General features: G+C 40.9%; 1 protein-coding gene and 1 long non-coding RNA gene across 10 annotated transcripts in view; one reads left to right on the top strand and one right to left on the bottom strand.

Annotated features, from left to right (window-relative positions):
- Positions 1-729, bottom strand: part of LOC116652462 (uncharacterized) — a 7,576-nt gene extending 6,847 nt beyond the window's left edge. The window contains exon 1 of one of the 2 annotated variants that reach the window (XR_014940423.1): positions 591-729. This is a non-coding gene — a long non-coding RNA (uncharacterized LOC116652462). Of the gene's footprint in view, positions 1-134; positions 464-590 lie in introns of those variants that run through there. The other variant, XR_014940422.1, reaches the window with a different exon arrangement.
- Positions 522-19,272, top strand: LOC107325304 (BEN domain-containing protein 2). Of its 8 annotated transcripts, XR_014940408.1 has the most exons (13): positions 522-674; positions 1,918-2,013; positions 4,759-4,919; positions 6,138-6,209; positions 6,391-6,465; positions 8,698-8,802; positions 10,869-11,379; positions 12,369-12,569; positions 13,209-13,330; positions 13,944-14,157; positions 15,013-15,171; positions 15,983-16,186; positions 17,520-19,272. XR_014940408.1 is itself a non-coding variant. In XM_085531331.1 (12 exons), the coding sequence occupies exons 2-12, from the start codon at positions 1,980-1,982 to the stop codon at positions 17,654-17,656; spliced, it is 1,836 nt and encodes a 611-aa protein (XP_085387457.1). In that variant the 5' UTR covers positions 522-674; positions 1,918-1,979; the 3' UTR covers positions 17,657-19,272. The 8 variants fall into 8 exon arrangements, 5 of the variants coding, with proteins under 5 accessions (XP_085387457.1, XP_085387460.1, XP_085387478.1 ...); XR_014940409.1 differs by lacking the exon at positions 17,520-19,272 and having other exon boundaries at positions 15,013-15,270; positions 15,983-16,119; XM_085531331.1 differs by lacking the exon at positions 15,013-15,171.

Below are 19,272 nucleotides of genomic sequence, written 5' to 3'. Positions count from 1 at the left end.
ATTTGCAACTGGATTTCTCCCTTCCAACAAGCAGTTTTTGAAGAACCAAGGCAACACGTGAGGCAACAAGGCTGCCCAGGGAGGTGGTGGAGTCTCTTTCTCTGGAGATATTCAAGACCCGCCTGGACGCCTACCTGTGTGACGTGGTGTAGGGAGCCTGCTTTGGCAGGGGGGTTGGACTCGATGATCTCTAGAGGTCCCTTCCAACCCCTACAATTCTGTGATTCTGAAGGTGTGTGAAGCTACCCAGGCACTGTGTGGTGAAACATGGGGCGGCTGCTCCTAACAACGCAGCATGAGCACATCAGGAGCCACACAAAGCCACAGAGGCAGAGGGTGAACCTCGCCTCCCGCTGGTGGGGCAAGTAGCAGGCACACAACATGCAGAAACACCTCCCACCACTTAAAACCCAACCTCACACCTCCCAGTACGTCAAAAAGAACGGCGGCCCCGCCCCCGGCCCCGCCCGCCCGACTCCCGTTTGCCGGGCTCGCCTCCGTGCCCAACGCGCAGCCGCACTGCTCTGAAACAGTTCGGCGCTCACGTCGGAGAAGCCGCTTCCGTTTCCAACGCCGTAATCCGGCCGCACCTGCCCGTGTCGGAGATCCGGCTCGCTCCACCGCCCACCCCGGGCCGATCAGGGGCCCGTTTTCTGCCTCCATGTCCGCCGCAGGTAAGGATCCGGCGGCCGCCGCTCCCTGAGGAGGAAAGGAGCGGGGGAGGCGCTGGAGAGCGCACTACGTTCCCTCATCGTTCGCAACGGCCGCAACGCTCTCCGCCGAGCCACGCCCACCGCTCGCTTTCCTATTGGCTGACGCCAGCGCGGCGGGACTCGCCCATTGGTTCTCGCTGCTGCCCGTCGGCAGAGCGTCACGGGCGTTTCGGGGTGGAGGCGGTGGGGGTTCGGAACGGTCCGTGTGGAGATTCGGAACGGTCCGTGTGGAGATTGGGCTCCATGCGCGCCGAGCCAGGGCCACAGGGACGAGGTGTGACCGTGGTAGCGTGCTGAGGCTCTGTCACTGTATAGTATGGAGCAGAGAGGTGCAGTTTGGGTGTAGGGTGGTGAGGAAGCACAGCAATCCTGGTGTACTCATTAGGGAAATGTAATAAGGTGCACGTCCAGTCCATCTCCATATCCTCAGGCTTGTGCTCTCCTGACTGGTTTTTGCTCTTACTCAGCAATCTTAAGTACAAAATCTGCACTGAATACCTCAGTGGTAGGAAAGCTGTCCTGTTAATACTATTTCTCATATGTATTGTATCACGTGTATTGTTATCACAGACCCACAGAAGGTATCCCGAGTTGGAAGGGACCTACAAGGATCACGGAGTCCAACCCCTGGCTCCACACAGCACCACCCAAACCCAACCCTATGTCTCAGAGCGCTGTCCAGACGCTCCTTGAACTCCAGCACTGGGGGCCGTGCCCACAGCCCTGTGCATCCCGTTCCATGCCCACCACCCTGTGGTGCAGCCCCTTTCCCTGACCCCCAGCTGCCCCTCCCCTGGCACAGCTCCATGCCGTTCCCTCGGGCCCTGTCGCTGTCACACAGAGCAGAGCTCAGCGCTGCCCCTCCGCTCCCTGTGAGGAGCTGCTGCCGCCATCAGGCCTCCCATCAGCTCCTCTGCTTTGTGCTGAGGAAACTGAGAGCCTCTGTTGCTCCTCATATCTTATCAAACATCAGAGGCCTCCCTGTGAGGCTTGCATTACCCAGAGTTTTGATCTCACTAGTACTTTGGCAATCTGAATACAAAAGTTAAATACACAGGAAATATGGTTTCAGCACTCTTCTTGCTGTAGCAATTAGTTTGTGTTTGCTCAGTATAAGATTCTGTTGCCTTAATCTTGCAAGTTTCAGTCACGCAGATTCTGACAAGAGCATCCTAAATTACCTGTTTCTGATTGTCTTCTGCAGGTGAGCAACCATTCAGATTAAGGACAGTTTTATTGGAAGTGTATTGACTTGAAGGAATCTACATGAGTTGGACAGTACCCAGTTTTTCTGAGTGCGGTATTTAAGCATCTTTATGAAATCTACTTCTCTGTGAAAAATTTGATTTAGTTCTAGTCATTTTGCTAGTATCTAGCAGAAACTTTGTTACAGAGTTGTTGTGTAGATCTGTGTGTTGTCCTTGTTAATGCCAGCTGGCTCTTTTGTGACTTAGGATACATATAAAATAAGTCCTCTGGATTTAGACCTTTTTCTTTGAGTAGGGTTGCAGGTTTGGTCCATCTTTACTGTTGTGTTCTCACTACCTGAGAGGTTTTGGCCCCACCCTTCCACTTGTGTTCCCATCAGATGTTTTCTTCTGGACAGGAAGAAGAGTGCAGGGAAGGAATCACTTCCAGTTTGCATTGAGAGATCCCTGGCAGACTGGAGAAGCCATAACAGAGGTCATCTAATTGTATGCACTAGACAATTTGGAAATCTTACCAAATACGTGTTAAAGTGGTGTTAATTGGTCATTGACAAGCTTTGATTCTTTATTTTATTTTATAACCTAGTACATTCGTAATGTGTTTGTTTAATGTGTATAATCATGTTGGATATTAGGAAAAAATTCCTTCACCAAAATAGTGATCAGGCACTGGAACAGGAACTGGAAAACACTGGAACAGCCCAAGGAGGTGGTTGAGTTACTGTCCATTGGAGATGTTCAAGAACCGTTTAGATATTGTAGTAAGGGACATGGTTTAGCAGGAAATATTGGTGGTAGGTGGATGGTTGGACTGAATGATCTTGGAGGTCTTTTCCAACGTTGGTGATTCTATGATTCTAATTTAACTAGTTATTCTAGGAAAGCAGTTCTCAGAAGCGCATTCAGAGGTTTTTTAATTTTTTTTTTTTTTTTTTTTTTTACAAGTAAGAAGTTGTACCAAGTTGTACCAAGGAATCTGCTTATCCTTCAGTTTCTGTTGAGAAATGACTGGGCTATATTGGCAAAACATGTTCGCTGCAAAAACTGGAAAATCTAGGAGAATAGATGTTCTGTTCACACCCTTTTCACTGTTGATGCTCTTATTGTGACTCTCAGTTAACTCTCAAAGTATATAGAATACCAAATGATGGTCACAGTATCACAGTATCACAGTCTGGTGCGGGTTGGAAGGGACCTTAGAGATCATCGAGTCCAACCCCCAGGATTCAAGTCTCTGTGTAGCAGAGCGGCACTTCTACCACTTGCGCCACAGGGGGGATTCAAACCCGGGCCTCCGGTGTTGCAAAGCGGCATTCCTACCACTGTGCTACTGGGGCACACAACAGTATTCACTGTTGTTCTTTTAGTATCTAAGATCAAAGGCTCTCAGAAACCTTGCCCAATTTTCCATTGGCTCAGACAAAACTCAATCATAGCTCTTCAGATTGTGTCTTCCAGCAGCAGTATTGCTAAATTAGCAAAGAATGTGACTGTAGCTAAGTGATGTTATTTACTACTACTTTTTTTCCCAGCCTGTTAATAGAGGTTCTTATCACTGTTTCTCTTCATTAGTGTCCCACACATCTTAGCTTCCCAGTGTTATTAGGTGCTTTTGGATTTGATTTCCTTAGCCTTCTATTTGACGATAGTTTGTTGTAAATTTTTAGTACATCTGTGTTGAAGAACGTGTCTGGGGAAAGGAAGAAGATGGTTTGAATGGCTTGCTCTGTTTTTTGTCTCTGATTAAAAACAAATAAATAAACTTAAAAAGTCCTGCCCAAGAAAATGTCGTAGATGATTGCTGATCTTGGTTTCAGAAAGTCAGTAAGTATTTATCAGCAAAGGAACCATGATGAGTAGGTATGATTGTCTTTAAAAGGTAATGTTTATTAATTTATTTAGTACTAAATGAAATAGAGTATTGTGACATGCAGCCAAAACAACAAAACATGACCTAAGCCTATCTTAGCTATTGAAATTAATTAACACTATGAACTAAAATCTGATTGTTTTTATTCAACCACCATGTTAAGTTGATGTGTTGTAGGGAAGTGCCTTTTCTCCAAGTCTGCCTCTGTCTGTCTTAAATTGTTTCTCTTATTTTTTGTCTCCTATCTTCTTGCCTACAGATATTTTGCTGGCAAAGCAAGCTCAGCATCGCTTGAGATACATATCTAGGTCATTATTCTGCTGCTGCAGAGCACTACTGTTATGCTTTCTACTTATTCCTTTATATCTAGAAACCCTATCACTTTTACTATCACTGTTTTTCAATTTTTTTTTTCCTTTAGGTTTTTATGTTTGTGTTTAAATCTCAATTTGGGAAGTGAATCAGGAAGATGATTAGTTTAACATCATTGCAAACAGTTCAAAACGTAACTGTCTCATCTACTTAATGTTTCTTCAGGTGAAGCTGGCATTCTCCTATGTCTGCAGAAAGTATCTATTATAATTTACAGTTGCTCGAATGTTGCTGTTGTAGCAGTGGTGCTGTTTTTTAACAGGCCCACATATTGAGGTGGAGCTATTTTGTGAACTGCTTGTGGCTAGTTTGTATTTGGGAATCCCTGACCTACACTAGAACACAGGAATGCATACCTGGAGATCATCTTTTTCGTTGTACAGTGTTTCAGTGGCAGAACTACAGAAGGGAGGCCCTGTAAGGGTAGGAAAGGGACAGCTGAGGATTAAACATTTCAGATAACCAAGCAGTTGAAAGGGATGTCTATATTGTTGTAGCTGTTGTCTTTAAGTGACTGTGCATGCTTTCATAATCAGATGCTCATCTCAGAGGGAAAAAGCCACTGATGTTCTTTTCTTCTTCTCCCCTTTTCCAGGAAGTGAAAGCTTATTGATCCTGGCTGAACAAGTGGAATCACAGAAGAGCCATTCTGCAAGTATGCAGAGAGGAAACGGTGATGTCCCTGAACAAATGGATTTCGTGTCTTTGTGTAATAAAAGAAAGCGATTTGCCCCTGCTCCACTGGGACAGAATGTGGTATGTGTAGCCAGACAGCAGCCCCTTGTTTTGATTCCAGCTTCAATGTTACTGGAAACATCCTTTGTCCTTCCATTTTCAGTGTGTGTTTGATAGTGATATCTGTATTGTATCTGGAAGCTCCTAGCTAGGGTAAAACCTTGTGCTAGACGCTGTACTTTGGATAGAAACTCATGTACACAGGAAAGGAACTTCTGATTTTTCACCTAGATGCTCATATTTTGCAGTAAAAATATCTCTGTTCAGTTTAAGATAACAGAGTTAGAAGTTGGTGTGAATAGGGGTGGACAGTTCTGATCAAAGACCAATTAGTTAAATTTTCTTCTTGAGGCAGGCCTGAAACTTTGTTCTTGTCAACATGCAAAAGTTAATCTCTTAAATTGTAGAGGTTGGGGCACCGAATGTTTAACAGGGAACTTTCTTTTATAATTCTATTTGTTGTAAAGAGTAAAATTCTTTCTTTTAAGATCAGTCCTCATTAAATGTGACATAAAGGTTTTGTTGGTGGCTTTTTTTTTTTTTTGGCTTAGATTTTGGTGTGCTTTTGTTTATCTGTTTGGAGGCGGGGGGAGTAGACACAAACACCATTGTGTATAATGGATGGGATCTGCTTCTATCCAGTAAAAGAAACATCAGCATTGTCCAGGTGGTGGCACTGTTGATCCCCATCTAAAAGGAGTTTTCATACAATGCCTTTCAAGTATGAGGCTGCTTCTTTTAGTTTGCAAATGACATTTTTACAGTATCTGTGTGCAGAGTTAAAAACAGTGAAGTAGGATTTTTTTTTCCCCATAGGTTTATTTAAATCAGTATAAAAATCTGTGTGGAGCCTCATGTTTACATAAGGCTGGATAAATAGTATATCATTAACTATACTACTGTATAACTGTATAGCAGGAGGTGTACCTGTATAGCTAGATGAGAAGATTCTGGCCTTAGCATAACCTATTAAAAACACATATTGCTATTAATATGAAAGAGGTTTATTTTAAAGAAGAATGCAGTATTCTTAAAGTAAAGGTGAGCTGAGTATTCATATGACTTAACTTATAGTTCTTATAATTTACTTATAAGGCTCATGAATAAGATGTCTTTGTTAAATCTGACTGCCTCAGGCCCTTCTGTAGCCAGGGAGATAATATAGCTACAATGGAAAGTGTCCGGGTTGGATCTCTGTATCATTTTTTTACATTTCAAGTTATTTCTGTCTTTTCCCAGGTAAGAACCAGTGAAGGAGAATATGAAGACAGTGAGAGTGTAATTTATGAGTATGAACCAGATTATGAATGTGTAAGTTAACTTTCTTTTGTTTGATTGACTGGGGAAAGTTGTCTTGGTGATGCATGTTTTAGGATAGACTAAAAGAGTATGTGATGTTTGGAGGTGGGATGCGTTGACTTTATGTGATGACCTAAAGCTGTGTATGTATTGCTGACTTAAACTTATTTTTCCTACTATTTTATTGAAAAAGGCGAGCGTTGTATCTGAAGCTTCCTGCATTGGAGATCAGCAGAAAACTCTCGCAGAAGTTCTAAGTTATTGCCAGGTATCTCTCTCTTATTTTTTTTCTTTTTTCTTTTTCCCCTCTGTCCTCTCTCTAATGATGCTTAAACCTATTTGGTAACCTGAGGCTTCAGGCTTTCCAGTTGTCCACTGAAATTGTTAAGCCTTCACTTCACTGTGGTGTTTTCAGTGAGACAATTATCTGTTTCTTTTTATTCTGTGCCCTTCATAAAACTGGCATGAATATTTTTCAAATCTTAAGCTTTAATACAAAATAATTTATTGTGAGGACCTTTGCAGTATTGTGAGGACCTTTACAGTAATGGGAAAGATCTGATTGTTGCCAGTGCCCAGCTTTTATAGGTACCAGGCTTGCCAGAAATGTCCCGAAATCTTAGTATTTGTTTTGGCGAGTTTTATTTATATTGATTACTGAAAAAGTAGCTGATAAATTTGAATATTGCTGTACTGAAAATTAAGACCATCCCTTATTCAGAAGAGCGCTTACCTGACTCTGGGGTTGAAGTACTCCATAGAGTGAAAGAGGCTTACGTGACAAGCCATGCTTTAGAGAGGATAATTGTGTGTGGCTTGTAACTAAGTATCAGTGTCCAGTAAATGTCCTTAGGTATATATATAATTAATTAACAACTCTCTGAACCTTCTGTTGACATGTGTGGGTGTACTAATACCTACTGGTCTCCCATTTGACTTTGAACCACAGATCACACTACCTCTAGACTTGATTGTTCAGCTGATTTCCAGTCTCAGTGCCCATACAAGAGCTTGTTTATGATGAATTTAGGAATAACAGAGGCTTTACTGAATACCAGGCAGCCATTAATCTTCCCTTACCCATCAGGCTGGTCATTTCATTGCAGAAGTTGGTCAAGTATGGTGAACCAGTGATGAGTGATTAGTCCTGGTTTTTTTATTGTCCTTTGTGTGCCTGGAAATGTTTTCCAGGATTAGCTACTCCATAACCTTTCCTGCAGACTGATGTGTGGCTGATTGACCTGTTGTTTCTTGGGTCCTTTTTCTTGCCTTTCTTGAAGACAGAAGTGATGTTTACTTTCCTCCAGTCATTGGGCACTTCTTCTGGTTGCCATGATTGGTCAACAATATCCAGAGTGGTCTTGCAGCGACATCCATGAGCTTTCTTTGCATTTAAAGCTGCATCCCATCAGGGTCTATGAACTTAAAAATGTCCAGTTTGCTTAAGTGTTCACTGAACTGATCCTCTTCCACCAAGAAGATGTCTTCTTTCCCTTGTCTTTCCCCTGGACTCTGGAACTGGGATTACTGAAGTCTGAGGCAAAGAAGGCTTTCAGTGCTCCTACTCCCTTCCTCGTGTAATGAGGACCTCTGTCTCATTTAGCAGTGGTCTCAAATTTTCCCTAGTCTTAGTTTGGTTATATGTGTGCTTCTAGAACCTCTTCTTGTTGTCTTTGACATTCTTGATCAGATTAAATTCCAATTAGGAGCTTTACAGACAGTATTGTTCTAAATGTGTTTCCCATTAATGATGTAGAGACTTTCAGTGACTGCCTGTGAGCCTTTGACCTGTGTAATTGCAACCTTACTATGGATTTAAATACTATATCATAACAGCTACCTTACTTTAGAGATTGCCGGTAGCTTTGGGCATCTAATTATAAGAAAGACATTGAGGTCTTGGAGCATGTCCAAAGAAGGGCAGTGAAGATGGTGAAGGGTCTGGAACATACATCTTATTATGGAGAGTGGTTAAGGCAGCTGTTCAGCCTGGAGATGAAGAGGGTCAAGAGAGACCTTGTCGATCTCCACAACTCCTGAAAGGAAGCTGTGGTGAGGTGGGAGTTGACCTCTTCTCCCAGGTAGCAGTGATAGGATGAGAGCAAATGGCCTCAAGTTGCGCCAGCAGGGGTTCAGGTTGGATGTTAGGAACAATTTTTTTGAAAGAGTGGTGAGATATTGATTCCGTGGAATGTCAGACAAAATAAAACATATGACAGAAGCATGAAGAACAACCTGTGAGTGCCAACCATGTTAATGTAGCAGGAGGAGTGGGCTTCTCCAAGAATATGTTTACCATTGCTATTTACATGTTGTGTGTAAATTGCTCTTTAATTTACTTACAGAAGGTATTTATTATTTTCTAATCTTGCCCCTTTTCAGGGAGAGAATTTTGCCTTTAATGGAACTCTCTTGATTTAATGGAACTCTCTTCATTACTTCAGATGTAAGTTGGGCTCTTGAGAAACAATCCTGTTTTCACCTCTACTTTTGTTATCAGGCCATGTACGATTCCATTCAGAAACTGGATAAAAAACTTGACCTGCTTCATCGAAAGGTCTCAGAAATGCAGCATACTTGTGCCAGGCCACTGTTACTCAAACCTGTGAGTATTGTAGAAATGATAAATTCACTTTTTTCTTTAATTCCCTCATTTCTTCTGATGCCTCTTAAAATATAAAATCCTCTTTGTTACTAAAAATCAGTAGCAAATTAGTAAGTGTGGATTCCATTTCAATTAATTTGACTTAGATTTCTCATTATATGTCATGAATAATCTTCTGTGTAGTTACTGACCACAGGTCACAGAACTGCCAGTGTCCTCCTTCAAATTCTGGGCACCACCATGAGTGTTTCAAAATTCTGTTTGTATTGTAAAGAATGGGAAGGAATTCTCTAGGTTATCTTACACTTTTGTAAGTTTCTTTCTGCTTTACTAAATAGTGTACTGTCTTGTTGGTTTCTGGGATTAGAGGAGAGTTTATGCATCACAGAATCCACACAGGCTGGTTCTGTTAGCTAATGTTTTTTTGATATCTACAGTGTGTTGTCATCTCCATTACAATACAGAATTATATTTTTCTAATCAAATACCTTTCTTCAGGATTTTTAAAAGACGCACTACTGAGTGCATTATCCACTTTGTTCTTACCTGGTTAATCCTGTTAACTTAAGAAAAAGAGTATTAGTACTTGTGACTGCGTACACATACTTTCTAAAGGGGAAAACAGGTAACTTTTGAAGAAGGTAATTTATTCCATGATGACTTTTCTTTGTCAATAATATTGCAAAGTTTATAATGTGGCAGAAGTAATTCTGGTGTCAAGAAATGTCAAGAGATCAGTAAGGTTATTTGCATCAAGGGGGAGTAAAAGTGATGATGGTCTTTTGCAAGTTAGTTACTAATAAAGTATTACATTTTATTTGGGAAAGTGGTGTTGTTGTTGTCCAAGCTTGTACTGTCCAGTCATCCAAACATGGAAGATTAATGGAACAAACTTGTTGTCAGCCACTACAAGATGCTCTGCATTTCCTCTTTAAAGTCATCAGGAATGCTTTCAGTTTTTATAGCTGTATATTGTTACATCTGCCATGGATTAAGGATGTAAGTAAGGAGTTTTGTGATAAAGCACTACATTTTTTTTTTTAGTTGGAGAAACTGACAAACTTTCAGAAAAGTCTTTATTCAGGTGCTAGTTTTTGAATGGTTGGAAGGGTAGAATATGTTCAGACCTCTGATCTAACAACAACAACAACAAAAAAAACCAACACATCATCTGTATCTGTTAACTCCTATTCATTGGCTGGTTTTGAAATCAATTGTATGTCTTAGGGTGCATGTTTTTTATAATGAAAAGACTCCAGGTAACAGTAAGCTCAAGCCATCTCTACCTGTTTTATTTACTCTGGTGTTCACCACTGCAAACAAGATCTGGATATTGAATGCCTTTGGCTAGCAAGCAAATGATGAAGAGACAGCTTGGGCAGAAGATTAGTGTCTGACCTAAAAATGAGAGTAGAAGAGAGAAGAATAGTGTTGGTTTCCTGACAAAGTTGAATTACTTTAGTGAAGAGTTCTGGACTACTGTGTCCAGTTCAGGGCTCCCCCAGCACAAAAAGTATGTGGACATGCTGGGAGAAGTCCAACACTGAGACACAAAAGTGATGAAGGGAGCAGACGCTCTCCTATGAGGAGAGCCTGAGAGAACTGGGAATCTTCAGCCTGGAGAAGAGAAGACAGGGAGGGCATCTCATCTGTACTTGTAAAGTTTTGAAGGCAGGATTCTAAGGAGATGGAGCCAGACTTTTTTCATTGTCGCACAGTGACAGGACAAGAGGCAGTGAGCACTAATTGAAATGACAGAGGGATTCTTTACTGATGAGTCAGTGATGAGCACTGACTCAGACTGCCCAGAACAGCTGTAGGGTCTCCTCCTTGGAGATCTTCAAAAGATGTCTGGACATGGTCCTGGACAACCTACTCTGGATGTCACTACTTGAGCACATGTTGGACCAGATGGACCCAGATGTCCCTCCCAGCCTCATCTAATTTTTGATTCTGTGGCAGTCTATTGCCAATAGCATAATTATTAAACTGTGTTCTTCTTGGTTTGTGAAAGATCAGATGTATCTAATTCAACCTTTTTATTGTTTTCTGAATCACATTTACAGAAACCAGTCGGATTTATATACAGAAGTTCCAGTCATTTGCCCCAAGGAAGAGTAAGAGTACAAAAATCTATGGAAAGGGATTCAAGACTTCATCTCTCTTCATCAGGCCGAGGAAGGCATAACCCAGTCATAAGGGCTGCTTTACAAAATAGCCATGTTCAGGTCAATTCCACAACAAATAGTGTTCAACGGACTATGAAACTTGAATCTCAGCAGCCTGTTCTTAGGCAGAGCCCTCCACTCCCCACCATAGTTTCTACACATTCCTTGCATTCACAGTTTACAGCAGCTGACAGCATCCCTGACCTTCTTCCTCAACCAGATCTTTCAGCTACTCTTGAAAGTACTGTCAACACTGCATCATCCCCAGCATCATCATCAGTGATGCCAGCACCATCTGAAACAGGCTTGGGAAATGAAGCAGTGGTGGAGAACTACGGAGATTCATCTGGGAGTGTGAGCATTAGTAAAGAAGTGCCATCTTCATCACTCTCCATCCATCCAAGCTTTGGTGAGTTTCTTTGTAATAAATATGCAGGTGTGTAGGCTAAAAAATTGCTACTAGTGTAAAAAAATTCTGCTCTGAGAAATCTATTCTTCATTATTTAAGAAACATAAAGAAGTTAAACCGGCTGCTTTACAAGCACTTTTATGATGGAATAGTGTTTAGAATTCTTGAAATTAAGGTCTTAGGAATGTTTAATATGCTGGGAGTCAATTAAAAAGCTCTGTGCAGTGTGTATGCTGTTACACAGACTAAGACAAGCCTTTGGGTTATTTATGAGACTAAGCCCTTTTATTCTCTCTTAGTATTCTTGATGTAAACTATCTTAGACTGTGTATTCTGAGTGATACATCCATACTATGCATGTTTCAAAAAACACAACTGCCTGTAAAGTTGAGGCATATGCCTGCGTTACCTGATATGTGTGAAGGAAGTACCTGTTCGCTTCTTACAGAATGTTGTTATTTGGAAAATCTCTTCTTTCCTCCAGTGTTTGGTTTCTTTCAAAATACTGTATTCCATAGAAAATGATGAATTCTTTACATTATTGCGTTACTGTAAGCAGTATATTTAAAAAATATGTATATATAGGAGGCTCGGGAGAGCTTATAGGAGGCTCAAGGGAGACTTTATTGCTATCTAGAACTGCCTGAAAGGGGATTGCGGTGAGGTGTCTCCCAGATAATAGCGATGGGACAAGAGGGAATGGCCTCAAGTTGCACCACAGGAGATTCTCACAGGAGTATTAGGTTGAATTTCTTCTCAGAAACAGTGCTGAGGCACTGGAGCAGGCTGCCCAGGGAGGTGGTGGAGGTGATAAGGAAAGAGTCCATGGGTACAAGTATACTCAGGGATGTGGTTTAGTGGGCAGTATTGGTGGGGGGTGGATGGCTGGACTAGCTGATCATAGAGGTTTTTTTTCCAACCTTAGTGGCTCCATAATACGTATATATTTATTTTTTAAAAATAATTTCTTTGGTTTTGTTTTCCAAAAGAATATGTTGGTGACCCAGTGAGAAATGTGAAAGTCCTTGGAAACTATTTGATGAAAGCTCGGCAAAAGACTAAACCGAAGTATGCAGCCCGCTACTTAGTTCGTGTCTTGTTCCCCAAGGAAGCTTTACGATGTAGCATTGTAGGAGCAAGTACACAAGGGTGGTGTTCACTGGATCCTAATAAAATGGCTGCCATAAGAGGTATGATACCTTTCAAAATACACAGACTTATGTTCTACTTGGTACTTATCAGAATTTTTGATGTAGAATGTGTCCTTTTCGCAAGGATAATCATAATTGTTGTCCAGCAACTTCTCAACTGCTGAACACTGTTGTGAATATACTTGTTTGTTTGAGAAGTGGTGAAGGTGGGAGGACTTTTAATTTTACCGTTTTAATGTTGTCAGGCCATTTACCTGATATCCTGTAGCACATATGTGTGAACCCATGCATTTCCTCGTTTCCTACCTAAAAGCTGGCAGGTTGCAGAGACCGTGTTATGTAGTTGCAGCATCAGCATTACTCAGTCTTCTTTTAAAAAAGAGTTTGTACAATAAATTACATCTTTTTCCTAATTCTACCACAAATTATTTAATAGTAAAAGCATTATTGAAACACATCAAAGAGATGTCCGTGTACCTCTTCTGTTTTGAAGCTAAGTAGCACTATGAAATTGAGCTTACTATATCTTTTTAATAAAAGCTAGAACTACAAAGCTCTTAAATGAAGAAGAGTAAACATCAAGCAATTCTGAGCCATCTCTTCTTTCTAAACCAGAAAACTTTTAAATACTGTTTTCTTGTCACAAATCTTAATAAATTTTGTACACTTTATACACAGAATTTCTTGCAGCTAACTTTCCAAACTATGATTTGAGCGAATATGGAAAAGACTGGAAAACATGTATCACACTTGTCAATGCTATGATCCGCTGTTTGCACTCTGAAACAAAAATAAACCAAGTAAGTTGTCTGAAAGTGATAATTTATTAAGTACTAATTTTGAGTTTCCTTGTAAAATTGATTATTTGACTCATTGTATGAGCGCTCTAAATGGTAATTCCTTGGGTTCCATCTTTTGCATTGTTTAACATGTGTCCGCTGTTTGCAGCAGTAGCTCCACGTGGGGAATACTGGAAGCATATTCCTCACATTGCCTTCTTGCTGTTTCCAGACTTCAGTCAACAAGAGATGCATTGACATAGGATACTAAAAGGAAAGTACTATAATTGCTGGCCAGGAGTAGCATCAGATTTGATTGTGAGCTTGAGCACGTAACTGATATTGCTGTTTTCACTGGCTTTCCATGAGTTATTTCCAGTCTTGCATTTCAACTTTATGTTGACTGAAACATCACTCCCCAAAAACCCGTAACTCCATTCACTTCTTCTAATAAGCTTTGTGCAGCTGTATGACTATTTTTTTTCTGTTTCACTTGTGCCTTTGATGGTTGAGATTGAGGACTAACTATATTGTATAAATGTGAAATCTGATCTACTCTGAATGGGAAATGAACTGGAAGAAGACTGATAGGCTTTTTCGTGTGCATGCATTAACCTCATTCAATATGTTTCAGGAGATAGCTAATGGGAAAGAGGAATTGGCTGACACTCCAGATACATCTCCTTGCATAGATTTAAATTGCAATGAAGACAGTATAGGAAGTTCTCAAAACTCTCAGAAGGTGACCAGGTCTACCAGTGACAGTCTGCAGAATTCGGGATGGGCTAAGTTCCCGGAATCTTTCCGTACACCTTCAGTCAGGAAACAGAAGCCTCCGGAACCCATGGGTAAATGGAGGAATTTTCATCCTCTGAATTTATGTGTGTTCTCTTTTTAATAAGCAGTAAGAAGCAGAAGGTGCTACTGTAAGAGTTGAGCAAATCTATTTCCCATACAATGTAATTCTCCCTCTTAAGGCACTGGTTTGGTTTCTATATAGTATGTCATCTTAGGAATGAACAGGGATAAGTCAGTTTATGTCCATGACAGGGGGCACTAGGCCCGTGGGCCCCTTGGCCCCTGACAAATGGGAAGGGAAAAAGGGAAAGGGGTAGGGAGATGGGAGCTGGGCTCAAGGAAACAAACAGAGAAGTGGCAACGATCTAAGGAGGAAAACTTATTTTACTAATTACAATCCAATTGAAATTGAGGCTAATAAATCAAGTAAAATAAGAGAGCGGTTTCCAAAGACCAAGAAGCCTACTTTGAAACTGAAGGTGCCATGGCTTGGAAGCACACCCACAATTGCTGCCAGGCAGTGAGAGAGAGAGAGCCAGCGTCACATCCGTGACATGTTTCCCTCTCCGACTGTGAGGTCCTCTGGGACATGTAGTTCTCTGTGCTCCACATAATGTTATAATGTGGAATAACTATAGAAAAATTACAAAACCATGACAGTAGCATATGATACCCATTCAGAGGTTCAAGAAAAAAATGAGCCTTTAGAAATAATTTATATGATTAGATTTGTTTTTCCTGCACCTGAGATTTGTTGGGTGACTTTGACGCCACAGACATACTGAAGTATATCTGTATACTTTTAATCATAGGATCACAGGGTTCAAAAGGACATACAAGATCATCTAGTCCAACCATCCTCCCATTACCATTGCTACCACAAGCCACTAAACCATCTCTCGTAGGTCCTCATCCAGACACCTCTTGAACACTGCCAGAGACAGCGACTCCACCACCTCCCTGAGCAGCCATTTCAGTGCCTGACCACTCTCTGAGAGTGCCCTCTTGTCCACCTGGGCACACTGTCAGCTCATGTTCAGCCGAGCATCAACCAACACTCCCAGGTCCCTTTCCTCTTCACAGTCCTCCAGACACTCAGCCCCAAGCCTATAGCGCTGCATGGGGTTATTGTGGCCAAAGTGCAGGACCCGGCACTTAATAATGTATATACCTGCTTTATATATATATATTTTTAATTTCATATGTGTGCCCCGGTGGCGCAGTGGTAGGAATGTCACGTTGCAGCACCGGAGGCCCGGGTTTGAATCCCCCCTGTGGCGCAAGTGGTAGAAGTGCCGCTCTGCTACACAGGGGCTCGAATCCCAGGGGTTGGACTCGATCTCTAAGGTCCCTTCCAACCCACACGAGACTGTGATACTGTGATACTGTGTAATATATACATATATAAGAACATATACATAATATTTTTATGTATAATCTTAGTGGTTGCAGCGAAGTCAGTTTCAAGTTGCTGTAAAAATATTCACTGTTTTCAGTTTCCACTTAGGGGATCTGAGCACCATTGTAGTAGTGGAAATTTATTTATGTAATTAAAATGGCAACTTCTTTTCACACAGTTTAGAAAGCAATCATCAGTAATGCAGACTACGTCGCTAGCATTGCTAAGATCGTATCAGAATTGCTGTGACACTGTTGTAAAACTGGCACGTTTTTTGACTACTTGGACATCTGCCTACAATCTGCTATATTCTAGAATCAGCTGTGATGTTACAGTTTTGCTCTGATCTTTCCAAGCAAGTGCAGTAGTTTCTGGGGAGAAAATTTTTTGTCTTCTGGTTTTAGTGCAACACTGCCTCTTTGCAGGACAGAAAATGTTGGATAAGAAAAATGCTTCTCTCTCTGTATCCTTTTCAGAACTCCTTGGAAGTCCGTGGCACAATGTTCAGTTGCCCCTCTCAGTCATTTATGTTGCAAAGGGGAAGTCTCGGCCAGAGTTGTCAGCTCGCTACCTCATTCGTCATCTGTTCACTGAAGATGTGCTGGTGAAAAGCAATGTATATGGTAATATTGAACGTGGGATGAGTCCGTTGGACTGCAACAAAATTAATGCCCTCAGAGGTAAGAACAAAATCTCTGTTCAGATGACAAAGGGGGAAATGTTACTACAAGCAGTGGAAATAGTTGAGAGAAAGTTGCTGAATTCATAGTTGGGCACCGCAAGGAAGTCTCCAGAAGACAAACCTAGTTCTTATGGTGGAATTCTGTTTCAACATCTGCTTGAAAGGGCAGCGTACTGGAAGATGGAAGCAATCCTAGGGGATTCTAAAGGATATTGGAGGTGACTTCTTGATAGAGGTGCTGGATAGGCCAACCAGAAGTAAAGCACATCAGGTTCTAGTGCTCATAACGAGCAAAGCTGGGGTGTGACATTCAGTGTCAGTATTACTTATAGAGACTATGAAATAGTGAACCTCAGGATACTGGGGGTGGTCAAAAATGTGTGCGAGTACAGACCTTGTAGCTTTGGAGAGCAGATTTTGGCTTATTCCGGTGACTCGTCACTGGAAGCTTATGGGCCATCAGACAGGAGAGTGGACTAGAACTCATGTGCATTGAAGCTACTGGACTTACTTGGTCTAGAAAAGAAGAATCCGTGGGTATGTACCATTCTTCTGCCAGTACGTAAAAGGATTTTATTAATAAAACATAACCTGTCTCTTAGCAGCACTAAATTGAATGCGTGAGGATGAGATCGCAGGCTTAAAAAGGAATGAGAGATTGAGACTGCACTTGAGAAGAAGCATTTTCTTCTTGAGGACAGTCAGACTGAGGAGGTGGTTGCCATGTGTGACTGCGCTTTCTCTGTGCTTTTTCCACACCTCAGTGTACAAAGCCCAAAGCAACCTGGTATGACCTCAGTGCTAACCCTGCTTTGGGCAGGAAATTGAGTGAAAGCCTCCCAGGATCCCTTGTAGCCTAACAAAAACTGCATATGTTTCTCTGAAAGTTAATGCCTCCTGCTTATTTCCAGAGAAACTTCCACAAGTACAAAGAAAACAATAACACAATTTGATAGAGGTATTACTTTAGGATTGTAATTGCCAAAGATCCTCTGAAGGAGGGTGTAGACTTGCCAAATACATTCTGAAATGGAGGCTGAGACTTTTTACTTTAGCAGTAGAACATCAACACTCTAAGGAACAAAGCCCATGTAAATGGCTCCTTGCTTTCTTTGCACATTTTGTTTTAATGCTTGGACCTTTTTGTCACTGTCAAGTATCTCAAACGGAGGGGAAAAATATTTACTCTCTAATTCTGCTGTTCAGTTCTCATACTGGACCTAAACTGTTTTGTTCTGGTAGCATGCGCTTGTTTTGATTGAATTACATCCAAGAAGAGAATGCAACTTGCATAAATAATTGATAATTTTCTCTGATATGTTTATTTTTAGACTTTCTTCAAGAGAATTACCCATCCTTTGATCTAAAGGAAACTGGATATGATTGGAAGGCATGCGTGGCTGCCATAAACAGCACAATCCGGAGTCTCAGACATGACCACAAAAAGGCTACAGCTGGAGTCCTTTAAGGTGTCCTCCAACTTGAGGCATGCTATATATATGCCTATGATCAAGGCAGCAGAAGCATGTAGAAATGTGGAGTGGAAGAAAAGGACCTCCGTGAAGGAAGATTAATGGTCAACTAAACTATTGCATTGTATGTGAGGAGGTAGATTAGCTTCATTCTGATTCAGTGCCACAAAAGCAGCAAAAAAAAACCCTAAACAAATAGCCCCAGGTTTATGTTTTATCATGATGAAAACTGATGACAATACTTCTTCAGGGGCATAGTCAGCTGCACAGTGGCATATGTCTATTCAGGTCTGATGTGCACAAGGTGCAAATTTGCTGCAGCTTTCATCTAGATATCTAGAAGATTTGGATCCTGATTCAGATTTAAGAAAGAATAATTTCCATTATCTTCTTGTGCTTGGACCTCCAGTTAACACTGTAAGGACCTGTGCTACATAATCTTCATATGCAGTCAGAGATGAGCACCATCAGTGGTACACTTTCTCAAGCTCACAGTCATAGCTTTTAATGTTCAGGCCTGTGGTTGCTGGTTTATAGGGTTAGGTATATTTCTTCTATTGTCTGGTTATGCTGCTGTTCTGAAGGCTTTTTGTCCTGTCTTTGTTAACTTGAATTGTGAAAGATGTGCAGTAATTATTCCTGCCCTTGCTTGCTCTTCCACAGAACACTGAGATTTATGACTGGACTGAACTAAAAAAAAAATAAAACCTCATTTTGAAAATTACTAGGATATTACTAGGAACTCAAAAAATACCTATCTAAAAATAAATGGCTTCATATATATTTAATTTCTTATGTGGTTGGTTAACATAAGCTGGCTGCCCAGCAATCCCAAAGTTGCTCTTTCTTTCCCCATACTTAACATAACTGGAGGCAAAGGTTCCATGGTTTGGTGTTGTGATTTTTTTGTTTCTTTCTGTTGTTAGCTATAGGATAAAATTAGTGAGGATACTGGTACTTGCTTTGACTTCTATTTATAATAAAAAGGCCATTTCTTATGCACAGCATAGAATCAGTTTTCTTACTGTAAGTTAGGATATGCAATGGCCTTATCAAATAGGAAATTAGTAAGTTTCCCTTACCAGTTCCTTGCTGACATTTTCTGTAGGAATTAAGAAATAGGCTGAATTGATTTTTTTTTTTTTTCAATAGAGATATTGTACTGGTGTTAGTCAATAACACAAGAACATTTGTTCTTCTGGTTTACTTCTGGCATTCAGCTGTTACTGTCCTACACAATGTTGTTTGCAAATGCAAAGAACTTTATATTCTGCTTAGAGATTACTAGTTCCAAACAAACCCGAAGCAAAAAAAAAAGCCAAAAATGCTTATATTTTTTCAGTAGCTCTATCAGACTTTTTAACTGTCACTCATGGATTGGAACAGTAGAATGATGTATTTATTGAATGATCTGTATGGCACTGAAATCTGTTGGTGTGGTGCATACCTCTTGATTCCACATTGAAAAGAGTAATTGAATAAAAGTAAAGAGTTTTCTTGGTTCTGTTAGAAATGTATCACTTTTTGCTAACTTTTATAATATAAAATTAAGATATTTTGCACTTAGGAAAAGTATTTTACGAATAAAACTATCATTTAGCTCCTAGCCTAA

This window comes from Coturnix japonica, chromosome 1 (genome assembly GCF_054131305.1).
Source record: "Coturnix japonica strain WE chromosome 1, WE-NBRP24, whole genome shotgun sequence".
Taxonomy (NCBI): Eukaryota; Metazoa; Chordata; class Aves; order Galliformes; family Phasianidae; genus Coturnix; species Coturnix japonica.
Note: the sequence above shows the minus strand (reverse complement) of the source record. Positions and strands in the feature narration are given on the sequence as shown.